Source organism: Anastrepha ludens, chromosome 5, assembly GCF_028408465.1.
Source record: "Anastrepha ludens isolate Willacy chromosome 5, idAnaLude1.1, whole genome shotgun sequence".
NCBI lineage: Eukaryota > Metazoa > Arthropoda > Insecta > Diptera > Tephritidae > Anastrepha > Anastrepha ludens.
Genome location: NC_071501.1, coordinates 55,111,912 through 55,128,846, shown reverse-complemented (window position 1 = coordinate 55,128,846; position 16,935 = coordinate 55,111,912). Strand labels below are relative to the sequence as shown.

The 16,935-nt window shown below is 35.3% G+C and overlaps 3 protein-coding genes across 4 annotated transcripts in view; 1 reads left to right on the top strand and 2 right to left on the bottom strand.

The window, feature by feature from the left end:
* Positions 1-16,935, bottom strand: part of LOC128865060 (uncharacterized) — a 91,099-nt gene that overhangs the window by 40,894 nt on the left and 33,270 nt on the right. For both annotated transcript variants that reach the window (XM_054104980.1, XM_054104981.1), the window contains one exon: positions 16,257-16,368. In XM_054104980.1, coding sequence (XP_053960955.1) covers positions 16,257-16,368 — 112 coding nt within the window. The remainder of the gene's footprint in view (positions 1-16,256; positions 16,369-16,935) is intronic.
* On the top strand, positions 1,271-2,757 carry LOC128865062 (uncharacterized). Its single transcript, XM_054104983.1, has 6 exons — positions 1,271-1,450; positions 1,520-1,727; positions 1,788-1,976; positions 2,034-2,258; positions 2,328-2,390; positions 2,453-2,757. The coding sequence occupies exons 2-6, from the start codon at positions 1,521-1,523 to the stop codon at positions 2,585-2,587; spliced, it is 819 nt and encodes a 272-aa protein (XP_053960958.1). The 5' UTR covers positions 1,271-1,450; position 1,520; the 3' UTR covers positions 2,588-2,757.
* Positions 2,912-3,875, bottom strand: LOC128865063 (putative nuclease HARBI1). Its single transcript, XM_054104984.1, has 3 exons — positions 3,673-3,875; positions 3,470-3,614; positions 2,912-3,396 (listed from the first exon to the last, which is right to left on the bottom strand). The coding sequence occupies exons 1-3, from the start codon at positions 3,871-3,873 to the stop codon at positions 3,026-3,028; spliced, it is 717 nt and encodes a 238-aa protein (XP_053960959.1). The 5' UTR covers positions 3,874-3,875; the 3' UTR covers positions 2,912-3,025.

Sequence of the window (16,935 nt, the reverse complement as noted above, 5' to 3'; positions counted from 1 at the left end):
AGACTGATTTGTTAAGACGATTTTAATATACATCATTAATCCATTATCAACCTAGTTTTAATTTAGAGTCAGACCTTGTTGCTAGCGCTGCTAAGCAATTATAATGATTATCGTATTACTAAAATTTTATCTATTACAAGATAGATTTTAGCGACAAAAATAAACACAAATTTTTATTCGGTTTTCAATATTTACTTTTTAGTCTTGTTTTGCAAGCATGGAAATATTTACATGGTTTTTCCATTAATTCACAAAAAGTATAGGCAGAACTAATTTCAACCAAAGAAATACATTCACAGCTTAAAATCAATATTTTTCCCTATAGTATCAGGTCAGTCCATAAGTTCGTGCGTTTTTTAAAGGTGGTTTTAAAATTAATAAAAAAGATGTTTAAAGTATTTATTAATCAATAATATATTTTCCTTCATTATTTACAATGTCTTCCCAATGTTTAGGCAAATTTTTAATTCCCTGCTCAAAAACTTGTTTGTCCTTGGAGCCAAAATACACTTCGATATCCTTTTTGTAGCTTCTTTTGAGGAGTAGTTCTTGTTACTCATATGGGATTGAAGTCCACGGAAAAGGTGATAATCACAAGGTGCAATATCCGGAGAGTATGGTGGATGCGGCATTAACTCCCATTCCAGATCGTTCAGCTTGCCTAATGTTTGCCTTGCGGTATGAGACAACTGAACCAGGTGCCTGTGAACTATTCCATGCGATGAATTTCACCTCTGAGCTATCATATCGACTATCAAATTTGGCTCAGCTTCCACGAGTTCGAGCAAGGCGTCGGAGTTAAAGACTTCAGGACGACCAGGGCGCGGGGCATCCTTCACGTCGCAGTTACCTCTTCGTAATTTTGAAAACCACTTTTGCGCAGTCCTTACACTCACGGTATCCTCTCCGTGCACAATGATTATTTCTGCAGCAGCAGTTGTTGCATTTTTACCACTTTTATAAAAAAAATACAAAATATGCCTCTTATACGCGTTCGAAGATTCCATTTTATTTTTTAACAACACGTGCTTCTATCCGCAATTAAAATCACTTGTTGAGTGCACGCTATATCAAAGGAAATATAAATAGTTCCGTTATATTCCGCGAATAATTTTTTGTATGCAAAAATCGTACAAAAGTGAAACTATGGGTAAAATACGCACGAACTTATGGACTGTAGTGCGATTCACTAACTCTTATCGATTCGACAATTGTTATTTTTCTCTTCAGTATTTGTCGATTGCACTGTCGATTGTGCTATTCACTAACTTATGTTAACTAACACTGAACAGCTGTTTTCTTCTATTTATTCAAACTGATAGAGAGTGGCATCTTTGTCAAATTAAATGTCAGAATGAGCGAATAACATGAAGAAGAGAAACAAAAAAACATAGACGCCAAACTGTTAAATGCAATTGTGAGTGTTTTTTAACAATAATATATGTACAAAGTAAGTACAATAAAATAACTGTTTATTTCAATTTATTGTTTTATTAATAATTTTTGTATATTGCTTTAGGATGACATCGACAGCTACCAAAAGAAGCCGTGCCACATCCGAGCAGCTAAATCGCCTGCTTGACTACCTAATGGAAGTCCCGGGTCTAGCAGGATCTAGGTTCCACAGCCTCCATGGTAAGTACGAGTGCGACAAAAAGTGGAGCGAGCTAGCAGCAAAATTAAATAGTCTGGGTGGAGCAGTGAAGACGGTGAATCAATGGCAAACGGTAAGAAAATATTGTGTTATTACTTAAAAGTAGAGAGATGTTAATCATTCCCCTAAAAAGGTATGGCGGGACTTAAAAAGCCGCACCAGCATTAAAGCACGGAATCGGCGAAGGCAACAAGCTTTAACTGGGAACAGGCCAATCAGCGAGGAGCCCCTAACGGAATTCGAGAGGCGGGTGTCTGCTCTTATAGGGGAGGAGTATATGAAGGGCCACGATTCAACCCCTGAAAATATTCCACTGGAGGAGGTAAATTGCATGAAGTGTATGTTTTAAAGTGTAACTTACTGGTGTGTAAATTTTTAGGTAATCCAAATGGGTATCGAAGTGGAAGATGAAAGGGTGATTTCGGAAGCCCCGTCGCCTTTACGGACGCCACTGGCAGAGAATTTCACGCTGAGGTCAGGTAATTCCCATATCTCAGACAGGAGAACACCACGGGCGAGCTTGAAAAGAAAGCGCATGGAAGAAGACGGTAATGCTCGGAAGAAATTTTTGGAAATAGCAGAAAAACAGGCAGATGCACTAAAGGTAATTTCTTTTGAACTTAATGTAAAATAATTTTATTATGTTTTTCCATTGGTGATTGTTTTTTAATAGATGCTAGCCCAGTCGAGTAGAGAAACAGTAGAAGTCGCGAAACAACAAGCAGATGCTTTAAAGGTAATTTATTTTCAACACATAAAAGTGGCATTTTATTAATTGTTCTTGCTATTTTTTAATAGATCTTAGCCGAAAGCAGCTCTGCAATTGCTCAGGCTAATAAAATGATGGCGGAGGCAATAGCCGTATTGGGGAATGGTTTAAGCGCTACCGCAGAAGCATTCAACAATCTAACGAATGCAATCTATCGCATGTAGATTAGAAACCAATTCCGCAGTTCCTTTTTATGTGCATATATACCAAATGTTTATTTTAGTACCTGAAGTTACTTTTTATTTGAATTTTATAAGTAAACAAGCTGTGGTAATGTTAAGTAACATTAATTAAATGAATTAGAATGTATTGTTTTCGTTTTTACAAATAGACTGACCTTTGAATTTATAAACCATGTGTACATACGCTTATGCATACCTACATACATAAATAGATTTATGTGCCTGTAACCTAAAACTGTATGTAAACTGAAGTTAAAGACTGAATTGTTTTTATTGAATCTGCATGTAATTTTGTTCAATAAAAGGTTTTAACAATAAATATGAAAATGTTTTAACAATAAATATGAAAATGTTTTAACTTTTTATACCCGAGTGTTCACATAGATATGTATGCGGAATGATTATGAGTGAAAATAGTATTTAAGTAAAAAAATTAGCAATCAGTCGGTCTTGGATGCGCTTTGCTGTTGAGGATGGTGCATCTTGGTTTACAAAAATGTCGTTTGTTCTGGGCTCTGTGAATTCATTTTCGGTCTGGTATATTCCTTCTCTTAAACGAATATTATGTAAAACTGAGCACGCGTTAACTACTTGTCCAGTAAATCCTGGATCGTACAAGAGTGTCCTTTGTTGAGACAAGCACCGCCACGTTGCCTTAAGAACACCAAAAAGTCTCTCAACTGGGTTACGAGCTTTGCACAATGCCTCATTGTACAAGAATTTCGGAGTACCTTCCGGTTGGTTTGTTAGAGGAGTCATCAGCCAAGGCTCCAAAGGGTACCCGGAATCACCTGCAGAGAATTTTTGATTTTTAATTCCCTTATTTTTATTTAAATATATTTATTAATAGATTAAAAAGCCTACCAATCAAAAACAAGTTATGGTTTCCAATTTCAAAATTCCGTTGCATAACCATTCGCACCGCAGAGGAACTCCAAATGTATGAATCGTGCCGTGCTCCCGGAAATTTGGCATTTACGTTTAAAATTTTAAGTGTAGGATCACATATCTGTAAAACATTAAAAGGGAATCTTGATTCTTGAATACTTTACAAATTATGTTGTTACCATTTGGACATTAAGCGAATGGTAGCCGTGGTGGTTGACATACGCTTCTTCATGACGTTTCGGGGCCAAAATTGACACGTGCGTGCAATCGATAGCTCCAATGGTACCTCCCACAAACGGGGAGGTTGCTGAAGCAAAAATTTCTTTTGCCGCTTGCCGCTCCACTTGGGTCATGGGAAATCTCACCTTTGCGCAAAACATGGAGCTGTTGATCGCAGCTGTTACCCGATGAATGCTACGGCTAACGGACGACTGGCTCATAGATATTCCCCATTGCTCACCTACGGGTCGTTGATAACACCCGGTTGCAAAAAATCGCAGTGCAGCTAGAACCTAGTTGTATAAAGGCAGAATTTAGAACTGAATTAGCTTGAATGTTACCAAATTTACCTGTTTTTCAGTCGAAATCGCTGTTATTCTGGAACCTCTAAGATGGCTGTCAAGCTGCGAAACTACGTCCTCAGTCAAGTCTGGAGTTAAACGGAATAACTTCTGGAACTCCCCTGCATCCAAATCGAAAGGATTGTCCACATGCCGGAGCAAACTTCGATCAACTATTTGAGGGCTCACTTCCTCCTCTCCACGCGATAAATCGTAAGCCAAATACTCAAACGCCATACTTACGCTTTTTAAAGAAGTTTTTTTTCACAGTTTTGATTAAAATCACTAATTTTTCTTTATCGTTTGATTTAACAACACGAAAATTATTGTCGTTTAGTTCGCGATAATCGACAGGTTAACCAAACAGCTGATTTTGTCTTGTCGATTTTCGTAATGAAATGGGTTACTGAATAGCAAAATCGTAAAAATTGTGGTTAAGGAAAGATAACAAAGCGAATATCGATAAAATGTGTTAGTGAATCGCACCACTGATCTGATATATTTCAAGATGCCGTAATATTGAAGCGTATATTGAACACAATGCCAGCCAACGGCGGCAGGAGAAGCTACCAGAATAAGCGAAATTATTTTTGCCTTGTAATAAAAACCTTTTTACCACTAACCAATTACAAAGCTCATCGCATATATTGTGCCTTAACTCCGTAGCTTAATACATGACAAGAAAAGAGGAAACTGAAGTCATCTACATATATATGTATTTTATAAAACTCGATGAAACCTAAAAACTGCAAAATACTGAATGACAGCCGATGTTTGAACTAAATTCAAAGTTTAAGTCTCTAGATCATCGGAAAGTAGCTTAAAAATCGGCCTCAAAGTTCCGAATGACTGCTCAGGCCTTAAGACCTACAGAGAGTGGAGCACACGATTTGTGGTCACATGTTGCTCTCGCCACCAGACGCCTCCAGCCTTTACGGCTTCTACTTCACACAATTGGGTATTTCAAAAGTGACGCTTAGATATCAGTAGTGAATTTTTGTTATGTCATCTTTGACATTTGTCAAGTAGAAGTAAATTTACACGATAGAACAACGTGTAAAAATTACAACAACACATCGCAAAATTCATGATATTTTTGGTGGATATAATCGTGTCAGTGAGTCGACTATTCACAGGTTTGTAAACAAATTTTAAGAAACTTTTTCTGTTGAGAACATAATTGTTAAGAGTCGTATTTAGAATAAAAATAGTTAAACCTGAAAAAATCTACATTTTTACATGTTTTATTTTAAAACAACATCTAGGCGCGCCTTTTTGTCAGTATGTATGTATATAGAGCAACTAAAGGGTTTTTCAATAAGGGCGGGTAGATGTTGAAATGAAATAAAATGGCTTTTGCTGTGTGGCACGTAGCGCCGTCCTGCTGGAACCACATGTCGTCTAGGTCCATATGGTTCAATATAGGCCATAAGAAATTGGAAGGGCCACCACGTCTACCGAAAAATGGGCGCAATGCGCGCAACGCCTGCGTTAATGAACATTCATTTTGATAATAAAGTTTTATCATTTGAACGTGCTGTTCAATCGTGTAACTTGCCATGATGATTTGGCATAAACAACTGAATAATAAACAAAAGATTTGACAGATGTCACCAAAACAAAATGGCTGCCACAGAGCGCCAAAATCGACCCGCGCCAATTGAAAACCCCTTTAATAATTTGGAAAATTTCTTAATATTCATTTTAACAGTAAAACATAGCAAACTACATATGCGCGAAATGAAGCTTTTTTTATGTGTTGCTTGTATTTTTTTATTTTTATTTGATATTTTACAAATTTCATACTTCGCAGCCATTCAGAACTCGTTTACAGGAGATGCCACTGTAATATAATACTGGACGGCACGATAAATCCGAAAGACTTAAAGTCTATCCTAAGTTCCTCTCGGAAGTAGGATTAAAAACATTATCTAAATCGCAGAATAGGACACTGTCTCTAGGACACACAGTACTCTATCCCAAATAAAACAATAATAATAAACGAGACTAAGTCACAGCTAGGTGTATCCGGGTACAGCTAGTAATTAGTAAAAAAAATCATAAGGCAAAAAACAGTAAGGAAAGCTAATTTCGGGGCGGACCGAACTTAATTTAGCCACGCAAATCTGAATGGCATTTAATTTGGGTTGACTATTGATTCTTGAAACCAAACAAACTTATAGACACGAGTAGGAGGCATAGCTTGTAACAGTAGACGGATGGCGGAAGTTTAGTATTGACATATACAGAGGGGGCGTGGTTTTATCCGATCTTATTAATATTCATATGGGATCTAAATGAGGTATGGAACAATACATGTACAAGTTATATTGAGTCGCTTTCGGAATACATGCAGCTATCTTAAAGTAGAAGGATTGTATTTATTTTCTTAGGTTCATCATTTGTGCCAAATTTGAGTAATTTTGCTTAGTTTATCAAAATTTTTTTTTTTTTAAATAACAGTTACAGATATGGGCGGTGGGCGTGGTTATCAACGGATTTCGCCCATTTTAAATACCAAACTATTTTCGACAAAGATTAATAAGTTAAATTTGGTAAATCGACTTCTCTCATCATTCTGAGCATTTTGGTATATACATGAGTATACATATATATGTATGTCTACATCTTATTAACCGTTAGGCGCACAAAATGGTAATGCCCTCGGACATATGGTAAGTGTGGATATAATTAACAGAAAAAAAAGCGAAAACCTCTCAACATATTTATCCTACCCCATAAAGCAAACATAAGTATTCGTTTATAACACTAGTCATATTTAAAAAAAATTATCATTGCATTCAAAACGGCGCTTTAGTGCTACTTGAGGAGTGCCAGACTGGCACTTCACCCATTTCACCTACGTAACCATTTAAAGTGCAGGCTTCTAATCTTTCCACAAACTTGTTACATATTATACAAAGCCTTGTGAAGAAAAATATCGGCTGAACTGTCATAATTCGACGACGACCTCAAGTTTTTTTCGATTTAAGGAAGTTTCAGTAGATTGATTTAAAACATTATGCAACGTTTCGGTAAACTTTTTTTCATTTACATTAGTGGCGCCATAAGAATATTAATCTAATTCTTCTTCACTAAAGGACTCAGGCTGTAATTTTAGTAGTATTTACACCAGGTTTAACATGTTTTACTATAAACGTTTTGATATGTGAGCCATGTGTTGCTTATTGTTGGATCGCACACAATTTAAAAAACGCCTTGCAAACGCGACTGGGCAAAATGTTTGAAAATTGGTTCAAATGAATGCAAAGTAAATTGATCATCATGGAGGATATTTTAGGAAAGAATGACCCAATTTTCAACCACCAATGATAGTTATTCCATTGAATAAGTAAATTAAAAAGCTTGGGAATTGAAAAGCTTTTATGCATAAAACAAACAATCAGCTTAAAACGGTATGTCCTTCTATTTGTGGAACAACATCAAGACACACATCATAAAAAGGAGGAGAAGCTCGGCCAAACACCCAATAAAAGGTTGTAAGTGCCATACAGATAGCTTATGATCTGAATTTGAAAATATATTACCTTTATAAAAAAATTTCCACCTGTTAAAAAAAGTTAAATTAAACTACATGAGCAAGTTCAGACAAATATTGCTAAGCATGCGGCAGATCCTCTTCAACAAAAGCATAACTAAAAAAAATGTCATATTACAGAAAAAGCAAAAAACTTTGTTTGGCCTTATAAAATATCTTAGAAAAAAAGCTTTGTCTATTGAGAAGAACAGTCTTTAAAAATTATATGAGAAAAGATTTTCAAAAATCTTTTTTAACTTGTTGGAGAAACTGACATATAATTCTGAAATATAAAATTTTAACGTATTACGTGAACTATTACGATTATTTTACTGATATTCAAGGTTGTAAAGTAAGTTATAAGCAATTTTAAAAAGAAGAAGAAAATGTGTCGCAACTCGAAAAAGGCTTGTTTTCAATTAATGATTGCGATCAACTCACTTCGAGTATCACAACGCAACTAAAAATATGAAATGTTTGCCAATTTCAGTCCAGTTTCTTTCGTAAGAACAAAAGGGGTCTAGCTGTTTTTTTTTTTTTGAATGATTAAAAATAGCCAGCTCGATGTATAACTCAAAATCGAGAAATCTGAGTATGATTTTTTTGAAGAGGGTATGCGATGTGTGAGCTGAAGAAAGATTTAAGGGAGCTTAATTTTGGAAATATTTTTGAAGAGAGTAGCCAAATGTTTGAAAAATCAAGTTGAAGTAAAAATAATACATATAATAAATGATATAAAACAATGTGGATATCAAAGGAAAGAGGTTTGAAAAACCTTAATTTCGAATATATTTTTGAGTATGGTTATCACCTTTTTAAAAATACATTTCAATGAATAAAATGAATTTAATAATTACTAAAATAATTCAGTATGGGTGTCAATCGAAGTGGGTATGTAAAATCTTCACTTCGGCTATATTTTTGAATGTGGCTGCGACCTAATAAAAAACTTTATTATATGATAATGAATACTAATCGGAGGTTCCCAAAACTACTCAATGCTTTTCACGTACTTTGTACAAAAAAAGATATTTTTATAATACGTATAGAGTGATTATTAAATTGCCAGATTCCGTAATATTCATTTGAACAGTAATACGAGAGAACGTATATTTATAGACAAGGTTCAGTTCTGGTCCGTTCCTCATTTAGGGATATGTACAGGTATGAAAAAATGTAGTTTACATTATAACTTGTTTTTTGCATTGGCTTGCTTACATAATAGATTTATTCATTTTGGTTTTTTATGAAAATTGCACTATATATTAGAAGATTTTTTGATTGTATGTAGGTATGTTTATATGCATATAAATATAGATACTTCAAGAAAATCTAATGAATTCCTTCATAGAGAAATGATTCATTGCCAAGCGCTCAGGAAGATGGCATATGCACATACAAATATGTGAATTCATATACTAGTACATATGCGGCTGCGCGCACGTGGCAGGGCAAAACTATTAAGACTCGCAAAACATTTTCAAGGAATCCAGCGCACATTCATAGGCACAGCATTGTGCTAAAAATTATGAATTATGAAGCATCAACAAATTTGTTTCACAATTTACTCATACAACTTTTTAGGACCTTACATAGAGTAGTTCATAATTATTTGATATATAAATTTTAATATTTAAAAGGAAAAGTATGTATGTATTAAATTTTACAAATAAAAGTGCACAATGACTAAAAATTTTTAGTTCAACAATTTGAGGCTTTGGTCTCTGAACAATACTGTAGGTGAACACAGCTCGAAGAAGCTTCAGTGATTTCTTCAATATTAAGGGAGGCCTCTTATCAGTCGGCTAAAAAAAATCGATTTTTTTTTACTGCAATCGTTAGATATATTATAGAAGAGTATACCCTCAAAATTTTATAGTGGAATTCAAAGTGATTTCGGAGTTACAGGCCTGTGTACCGTCCCTCATGTGAGTATACTGTCTACCTTCTGAAAACTTCGAAACACGTTTTCTGAAAACCATGTTTTTGAAAATGGCGTCTAAGTTTCAAACCGATAATCTATATCTATAAAATGCGCAACTAATTAGCCAACAAAATACAAAAAAATTTCATTTATTAATGTTATTTAACACCTTTTTTGAAAACAAAAGCGAAAAAAGCACTTTTTTCATTAATTAATTGCGTGTTCATTTTTTCATATTTTTGTACAAGAGTAGTCTATTATATGCGGGAAACCCTTCTGAATGAGACAATATTTTTCTTTTGTGTTTTCAGGGGTATGTACAGTAACCTCCAAATAAGCCGCAATCTGATTTCAGAGTAAGTTTCTGATTTTGCAGCTAAATACATATGTTTTTATGCACTTTTTATCAACGGGAAAACTACATCTAGTACGTAAAGTAACATACTAATTAATTATTAACCTACTATCAGAGAAGAAAAAATAATTGTTTCGAAATTTTCTCTAGTATCGAAATGTCCGAGACAGAACTTTTTCATAAGCTGTAGCTGTTTTCTTCACGCACTTGTCGCACATCAGCTGCGGCTGTCGAGCATTTATAAGACATATTTACATACAGCCGCGACCATTCGACATGACAAAAATTCACGATTCCCCAAATATTGGCAAATATTTCTATAAGAAATATTCCAGTATTTAATATTTTGATATGATTTTTGCCATCGTTGAGCAAATTTGGCATATGGGCTGCTCGTTTTATGAATGAAAGTACTTTGCTCCAAACGCTATATTTACAGTCCGTGTCCGGTTTTTTTCTTGTAACTTCAAGATATATATTATATCGTTCTGCTTCTTTCTGCATTATAGTCCCACTCGAGAGCTCCGATACCTGAGTTAGGTTAGTGTCATTCGAAACTTTCCCGTAAACGCAACCAAACAAAAATGAGTGAGAAGTGCACGAAGCGCTTTGAAGCGGTATTTTTATGCACACATTCGAAAGGGCCGAAATTATCTTACGCCGCGGCTGCAAAAGTAATTAAAAAAGTTTGTTGTGATGTGGAATCAGCGGCATAAGGTGGACAAAAATGTTGATGACTTTTCCGAGAGCGGCTTGAAGTGAGTGACGACAAAAAAGCAAGATATAGTGATCGTCCAACTTTTTAAGCGGGACCCTTCTTTGTGACTACGCCAAGCACGATCAGTTCTTGCTAAAAAGGGAATAGATGTGAGTAACAACACCATCGAACGTCGACTGAAGGAGGCGAACATATCCTACCGTCCCACACCATCAAAATCACTGCTCTCAGAAAAACACATTGAGAAACAACAAAACAAGAAAATGGCGTCACAGTATTGGACCGACCTTCCCAGTCCCCAGACGCCAACCCCATTTAAAATGTGTGGAGAACTATGAAAACGCATATTGCCGGAAGGCCAGTCCATGATTTAAAGCAACTCGTGCGTGAAGCTCGCAAAATCTAGTCCTGTTTGTCGACGAGCTGCGCAAAAAAGCTGGTTCAAAGCATGAAGAAGATGCCAGGCTATACTCGACAACGATGAAAACTACACGGCTTATTGAGTAACCGCGGCTCGTGGTTTTGTACATACTTTTATGTAAAATTTTTTTAAATATATATAAGACTATAATTATGTTGACTACGCTCAGCTATATTAACTCTCACATGTGTTGGAATAATAAAAATTTCTTAGCCGCGTTTTGGTAGCATTTGACATTTAACCTTCTCATTCGTTCCTGAGCCTTCTCTATGTATCAACGTTTTCTGGTTAAACTTTGATTTATACACAAAATTTATGGCACGTACACTTTACTTCTCTCACTAAAAATATACTCTGCACAGGTCATTGGTCAATGAAATTCAAAGAAAAACTGTTCAATTACTTCAGTTAAAAAGCTCCCGCAATTATTCTAACAGTCACATGAAAAATGTGTAAAACTTTAAGGGATAATGAAGAAATAGATTTACAGTGAGTCACAACTTATTTCATCCGATCATTTATTCAAAAGAATATGTATGATATTTTTAGCTTGTTTTCAAGCTACCGCGCACTGTGATCAAAAGAGATCTGTTGTGCAAAGCCTACTGAGGATTTTAACACCTTTAAGGATTTTAACACATTTTAAGGTTTATTGTTCCATAATTTATATAGGTAAATGCACGGCAATACCTTGGTGTTTTAACCTTTCTCTGCCTAGTGCAGGACATTCACAAAGAATATGTGCTGAATTTTTAGAGTCCATTTCACAGAACCGCCAGATGATGGTCTCATAGAGACCATTTTTTTTAAGTGATATCTCAGGCTACAGTAGTCTGTAAAGAATCAGTTAAAAGTCTTAAGTCTACTCTGCTGAGCGAAAGTAGCTTATCGAAAATTCCTCTGTCTGGCGTTAAGAATTGTTTTTATATTGATATACAGGGTGGGCCATATAGCGTTTGCTTTTTGAACCACCTATTTTTTTGAGAATGGTAACACAAATGCCATCGGCCGCCGTAGCCGAATGGGTTGGTGCGTGATTACCATTCGGAATTCACAGAGAGGTCGTTGGTTCGAATCTCGGTGAAGGCAAAATTAATAAAAAAACATTTTTCTAATAGCGGTCGCCCCTCGGCAGGCAATGGCAAACCTCCGAGTGTATTTCTGCCATGAAAAAGCTCCTCATAAAAATATCTGCCGTTCGGAGTCGGCTTGAAACTGTAGGTCCCTCCATTTGTGGAACAACATCAAGACGCACACCACAAATAGGAGGAGGAGCTCGGCCAAACACCTAACAGAAGTGTACGCGCCAATTATTAATTAATTAATTAACACAAATGACATGTCAAATGTGTTCATAATTTACTTAAAGGTTTGACATTTACGAAATGGGACGCTATACGCTTGAACAAAATTGGGAAATATTGAAAACCTTTTTCGAAAGTGGTGAGTCTTCTTCTTCTTCCGCGGTTACAGTAAATGGCGAGTGTTACCGTGACATGCTCAACGAGTTTTTGTTTCCAAAAATTGAAGAAGATGACATGGACGACAATTGGTTTCAACAGGGCGGTAAAACTTGTCACACTGCCAAAGTTACACTAGAACTTTTGGCTACCGTTTTTGAATTTCGATATCAATTGGCCGTCTCGGAGCTGTGATTTAAGCCCGTTGGACTATTTTTTGCGAGGAGCCGTTAAGGACAAATGCTATGCGAACCATCCAGAGACGATTGATGCTTTAAAACACGAAATCGAAGTTGCCATTCATGAAGTTGGAGCCCAAACAATCGAAAATGTGCTTTAAAATTGGGTTGATCGAATGGGCTACTGTAAAGCCAGTCGTGGCAGTCATTTGAACGATATTATTTTTCATTCATAAATGACAATGTTCAATCTTCAAAATAAAAAAAAAGTTTGAAAAAATATTGATTCGTTTTTTTTATAGCCGATTCAAAAAGCAAATTTTACATGACCCACGCTATATTTATTACGTTTTATTTATGTTCAAAACAGAAGCCAATTACACACTCAACGAAAAAGAATTATTGTCCATAGGTGAGCAAATTTAAGAAACTATGTCTATGGGTGTAGAGGGTCAAATATCTTTACTGATCATCAACCTCTGCATATTCAACGTCAGACAAAAATTCTGAAACAGTAAAGCCAAATAAAACTATCAGCAAACAACAAAAGATAATTTTTCCCCAAAGAAGGCAAAGGTTGGTGCAAGGCAAAGGGTCGTAAAAATGTCGAAATGACGGGCGGCGTTCCAAAGGGCTGGGTACTCGGGCCATTATTGTGGGATATATACGGTAAGATGATATTCTCCGTGTCAGGATTCCAGATGAAATGAGAATAATTGATTTTGTCGAGGGCATTGCAATTATGGCGGCACCTAAAAATTTAGGCGATACCATATACACAATAACACAATCCACGAACTGAGCGTGAAATCTTGGTTAGCACAAAGTAACTTAGAGTTAGCACAACAAAAAACTGGAGACGTTCTTATATCTACTAAAAAAGCCAGACAAGGTCGCTTTTGGAACTGGAGATTTTAATATCTCAGCCATTTCCGCAATCAAATACCTAGCAATAATGGTATAGTAGATAGTAGGTTGACATTCAAAGTATCTCTCGAGTACCACTGCTGTTGACACTCCTGATGAATGTACGAGATCCAAAACAAAATCGCTGTTAGCTTTTTTCTAATGTCGTGAAAAGTAAAATTTTGTGTGCTATACCTATCAGAGGTGAATATCGCAGCACCAAGGTAGAAGGTAAAGCAAGTTTTCGCTGGAATGGTACAATAGTTTGGTTTTGATCCTCGTAGAGTCTGCTCTGCCTTCAGCCTCAGAAGATGCGGCGCTCTCCATGGCTGACTTACGCTTCGAATCGCAACCACAACCAATCCAATCAGTGTGCATAACAGCTGAGCGTAGACCTTGGCAGGCACAATGTGACTATAAAAGGCAGGTGGGCCCACCGCCTCATCCCCAGATTCATCCCCGACTCGCTTTATGAATATACTCAACAGTCCTTGAACTCATCAAACATTGACTTTTTACCCAATTCTCATGTTTAGGCATGGATCCGAATGATTATGGGGTAATCGTTTGATTTCCGCAAATCCCCCTGCACAAATTGCACAAAGGATATGGCGGTGGCTAATTCATGCAAAAATGTCTACATGATGAACGAAACCAAAAAAACACCTATTTGGACGAATAAAACGAAACATGAAGTTTTCCATCCACCTACCAGTTGTACGCATCACACGTATGCAGTGCATTGAAACTGTGCATTCAACAGTGCAAGATGGGTGGATATACCAACCGCCTTAGGGCAATAGTTTAAAATATCAGAATCTACTTGTTGTAGGTAGATGGAGTCGTCGACTTATAGATGTAACATCTGCAGCAGCACAAGGAGCATTTCTCGCGGAAAGCCCAACCATGTCAAGATACGTACGAAAGCGTGCTTAGACTCCCATGGCCTATAACTGGCCATCGAAATTAGGAAATAATATTTATCTACATATAATTAAGAAATGCAAAAAACTTATACGATGAGAAATTATGTTACTTAAGATTCGCGCTATTGACTATTACAGTAAACCTCAAACAATTTTTGGGATTAAAATATTTGCTAGCCTACGCATAATTTACTACATAGCTTTGGTAAAGGTATTATAATACCTAAATAGGATACTACGCATGGATAGAAGCATTCTATGGTTAATATGAGGTCAAATCGTAAGCAATTTTGAAGTTTACGTATACAAGGTATTCAGTAATTAAATTTAATTTCTACAAAAAAGCTATGTTTCGTTCCTGAAGTATTCCTACGTTTGGTGGAAATACAATAGAAATGGTTAGGATTTGTTTGTACGAAACAATTCTTTTATACCCTATATTTTTCAGTGTTCAGTGCAATTTAAAGCATTTATAAAATGACCATATTTTCATTTTGAAGTCCTTTTATCAAGAATTTAAATAAGAAATTATTATTTATGACCTAATATTAAACCACAAAATATTTATGTAAGCTATGGATTATGGATTACGATTAACAAGCACTAGAAAAAAAAAACCGGTCTGGTTTGGTGCATGTAACATATTTACTATACATAAGTCTAAAATAAACCAGTAGCAGATATTTTTTTTTTTATGATTGGTTGATATAAGATTACGAAAAATTTTGTGAATGAAAAAAGAAACGAACGAACGGCTGACGGATGTAATGAAATTGTGCAACCAATTTTTTCTTAGGTTTATGATCTGTTGAAGTTTGACGAAAAGTTATGAAATTTACTCAATTAAGTACTTCAAATTAATAAAACTTGTTCAATATATGTAATTTAGCGTTCTATAATTCATTAAAATAATGTAAAACGGATTCCGGACAAAAATTAAGTGAGTACAGCCTGCGTGAAAATTGCCATGTATATTCCATACAAATTAACAAATCATTTAAAATATGATTTATAAATCTATTAAATCAGTTAAACTTTTTCAATATATATATTTATTTTAGTATTTTTCAGTTCAATTAAAATTAATTATTTCGCTTATATGTACACGTAGTTCCACACGGCTAAATTGCTGAAATTGTCTCAATTGTACTGCTTCGAGAACCTGGCAGGATACATCTGTCATAAGCTGTACTCTCAGATTCCTCACACGAGGGAGTAAGATAAATATGAGGAGGAGTGAATTCATTGGGTAAATCATCTTACCGAAGATAGCTTATTAAAACCCACTCCAGCAATAATGGCAGTCAACGCGGATAAGCGAAACAACTACTCGTAAATATTTTCAATTGAAATGAAAAACACTGAAATGCATTAACATATTTATTAAGTTTAATTACAGTTAATTATATACATTGAAATAATATGTCTAATTTTATTCATTTAAAGCACTTGATGGAGTATTTTTCAGAATTTTTCCTCAACCTTCAACAGAACACATACATAAACAAAAATTTATTACTCAAATTTCGTCAAATCCGTCAGCAACATATTTTTTGTATTTATAAATGCCGGTGGCTAAAGTGTTGGGGTCTCTTATAATTCGTTCATTAGTTTGATGTACCAGAATGCTATTATCGTGGAATATTTGATTCCTGACCTTATCCAGTCTTAATGATGAATCGAAAGGGAAGATGTTCAAAATGTACGAACTTTTGCTAGTTCAAAATTAATTTTCAAGGAAAGCAGATTGGTTCAAATTATTTTAACTCTACTTACCAAAAAACAAAAGCAGGATTTTCGGTTGCCTTTTTAAGTCTACACTCTAACCGCAAAGATGATCCTTCATTAATGTGCAAATCCGGGGCCCCTACGATTTCAGCAACGGCTTCTGAAATATTTAAAAATAGAATTTTGCAACATTGAACATGTAATTCTTACTAATTTACGGATAACGGATTTGGCCTCTATGTAACAAATGCTTAAAAATTAATTATAAACGTGTTTTTTTACCCTTTTAACTATTTGTTTATGTTTCGTTTTTTAATCTACAGCGGCCAAAATAATCATAACCTCACCTTCAATACCTTAAGCAAACGAGGCATTAGCTTTTCCTCTCACAAAATAATTCAAATAAACTCAAATTTGACAGTCAAAGCTAAACAGGCAACCACCCATAATAAATTACAATAATGTCGATATATATACAATATATGTATATAATCCAAGTGATTGGTGCAAGTTTATTGATTCTTAAGAAAAGGTTGAAAGCACTGCTTCTTTATATTCATAATTAAAAAAACAGCTCTTACAATCGCGCTCACCACAAACTCTACTATACACGCAGAATTTCAATTTCAATTACTGGAGGCCGCAACGAAGAATCAAAAATCAAATATTTTCGAATGCTACTAATCATTTATAAACAACAATAGTAAGAAAATAGACGCAGAATCGA

Bases quoted from the DNA above. Each gene is read 5' to 3' on its own strand.
- LOC128865062 (XM_054104983.1), top strand. From the start codon at position 1,521: ATGACATCGACAGCTACCAAAAGAAGCCGTGCCACATCCGAGCAGCTA. The intron at 1,728-1,787 runs GTAAGAAAATAT...TCCCCTAAAAAG, and splicing joins CGGTGAATCAATGGCAAACG to GTATGGCGGGACTTAAAAAG. The intron at 2,391-2,452 runs GTAATTTATTTT...ATTTTTTAATAG, and splicing joins AACAAGCAGATGCTTTAAAG to ATCTTAGCCGAAAGCAGCTC.
- LOC128865063 (XM_054104984.1), bottom strand. From the start codon at position 3,873: ATGTTTTGCGCAAAGGTGAGATTTCCCATGACCCAAGTGGAGCGGCAA. The intron at 3,615-3,672 runs GTAACAACATAA...AATGTTTTACAG, and splicing joins ATTCGCTTAATGTCCAAATG to ATATGTGATCCTACACTTAA. The intron at 3,397-3,469 runs GTAGGCTTTTTA...AATTCTCTGCAG, and splicing joins CCATAACTTGTTTTTGATTG to GTGATTCCGGGTACCCTTTG.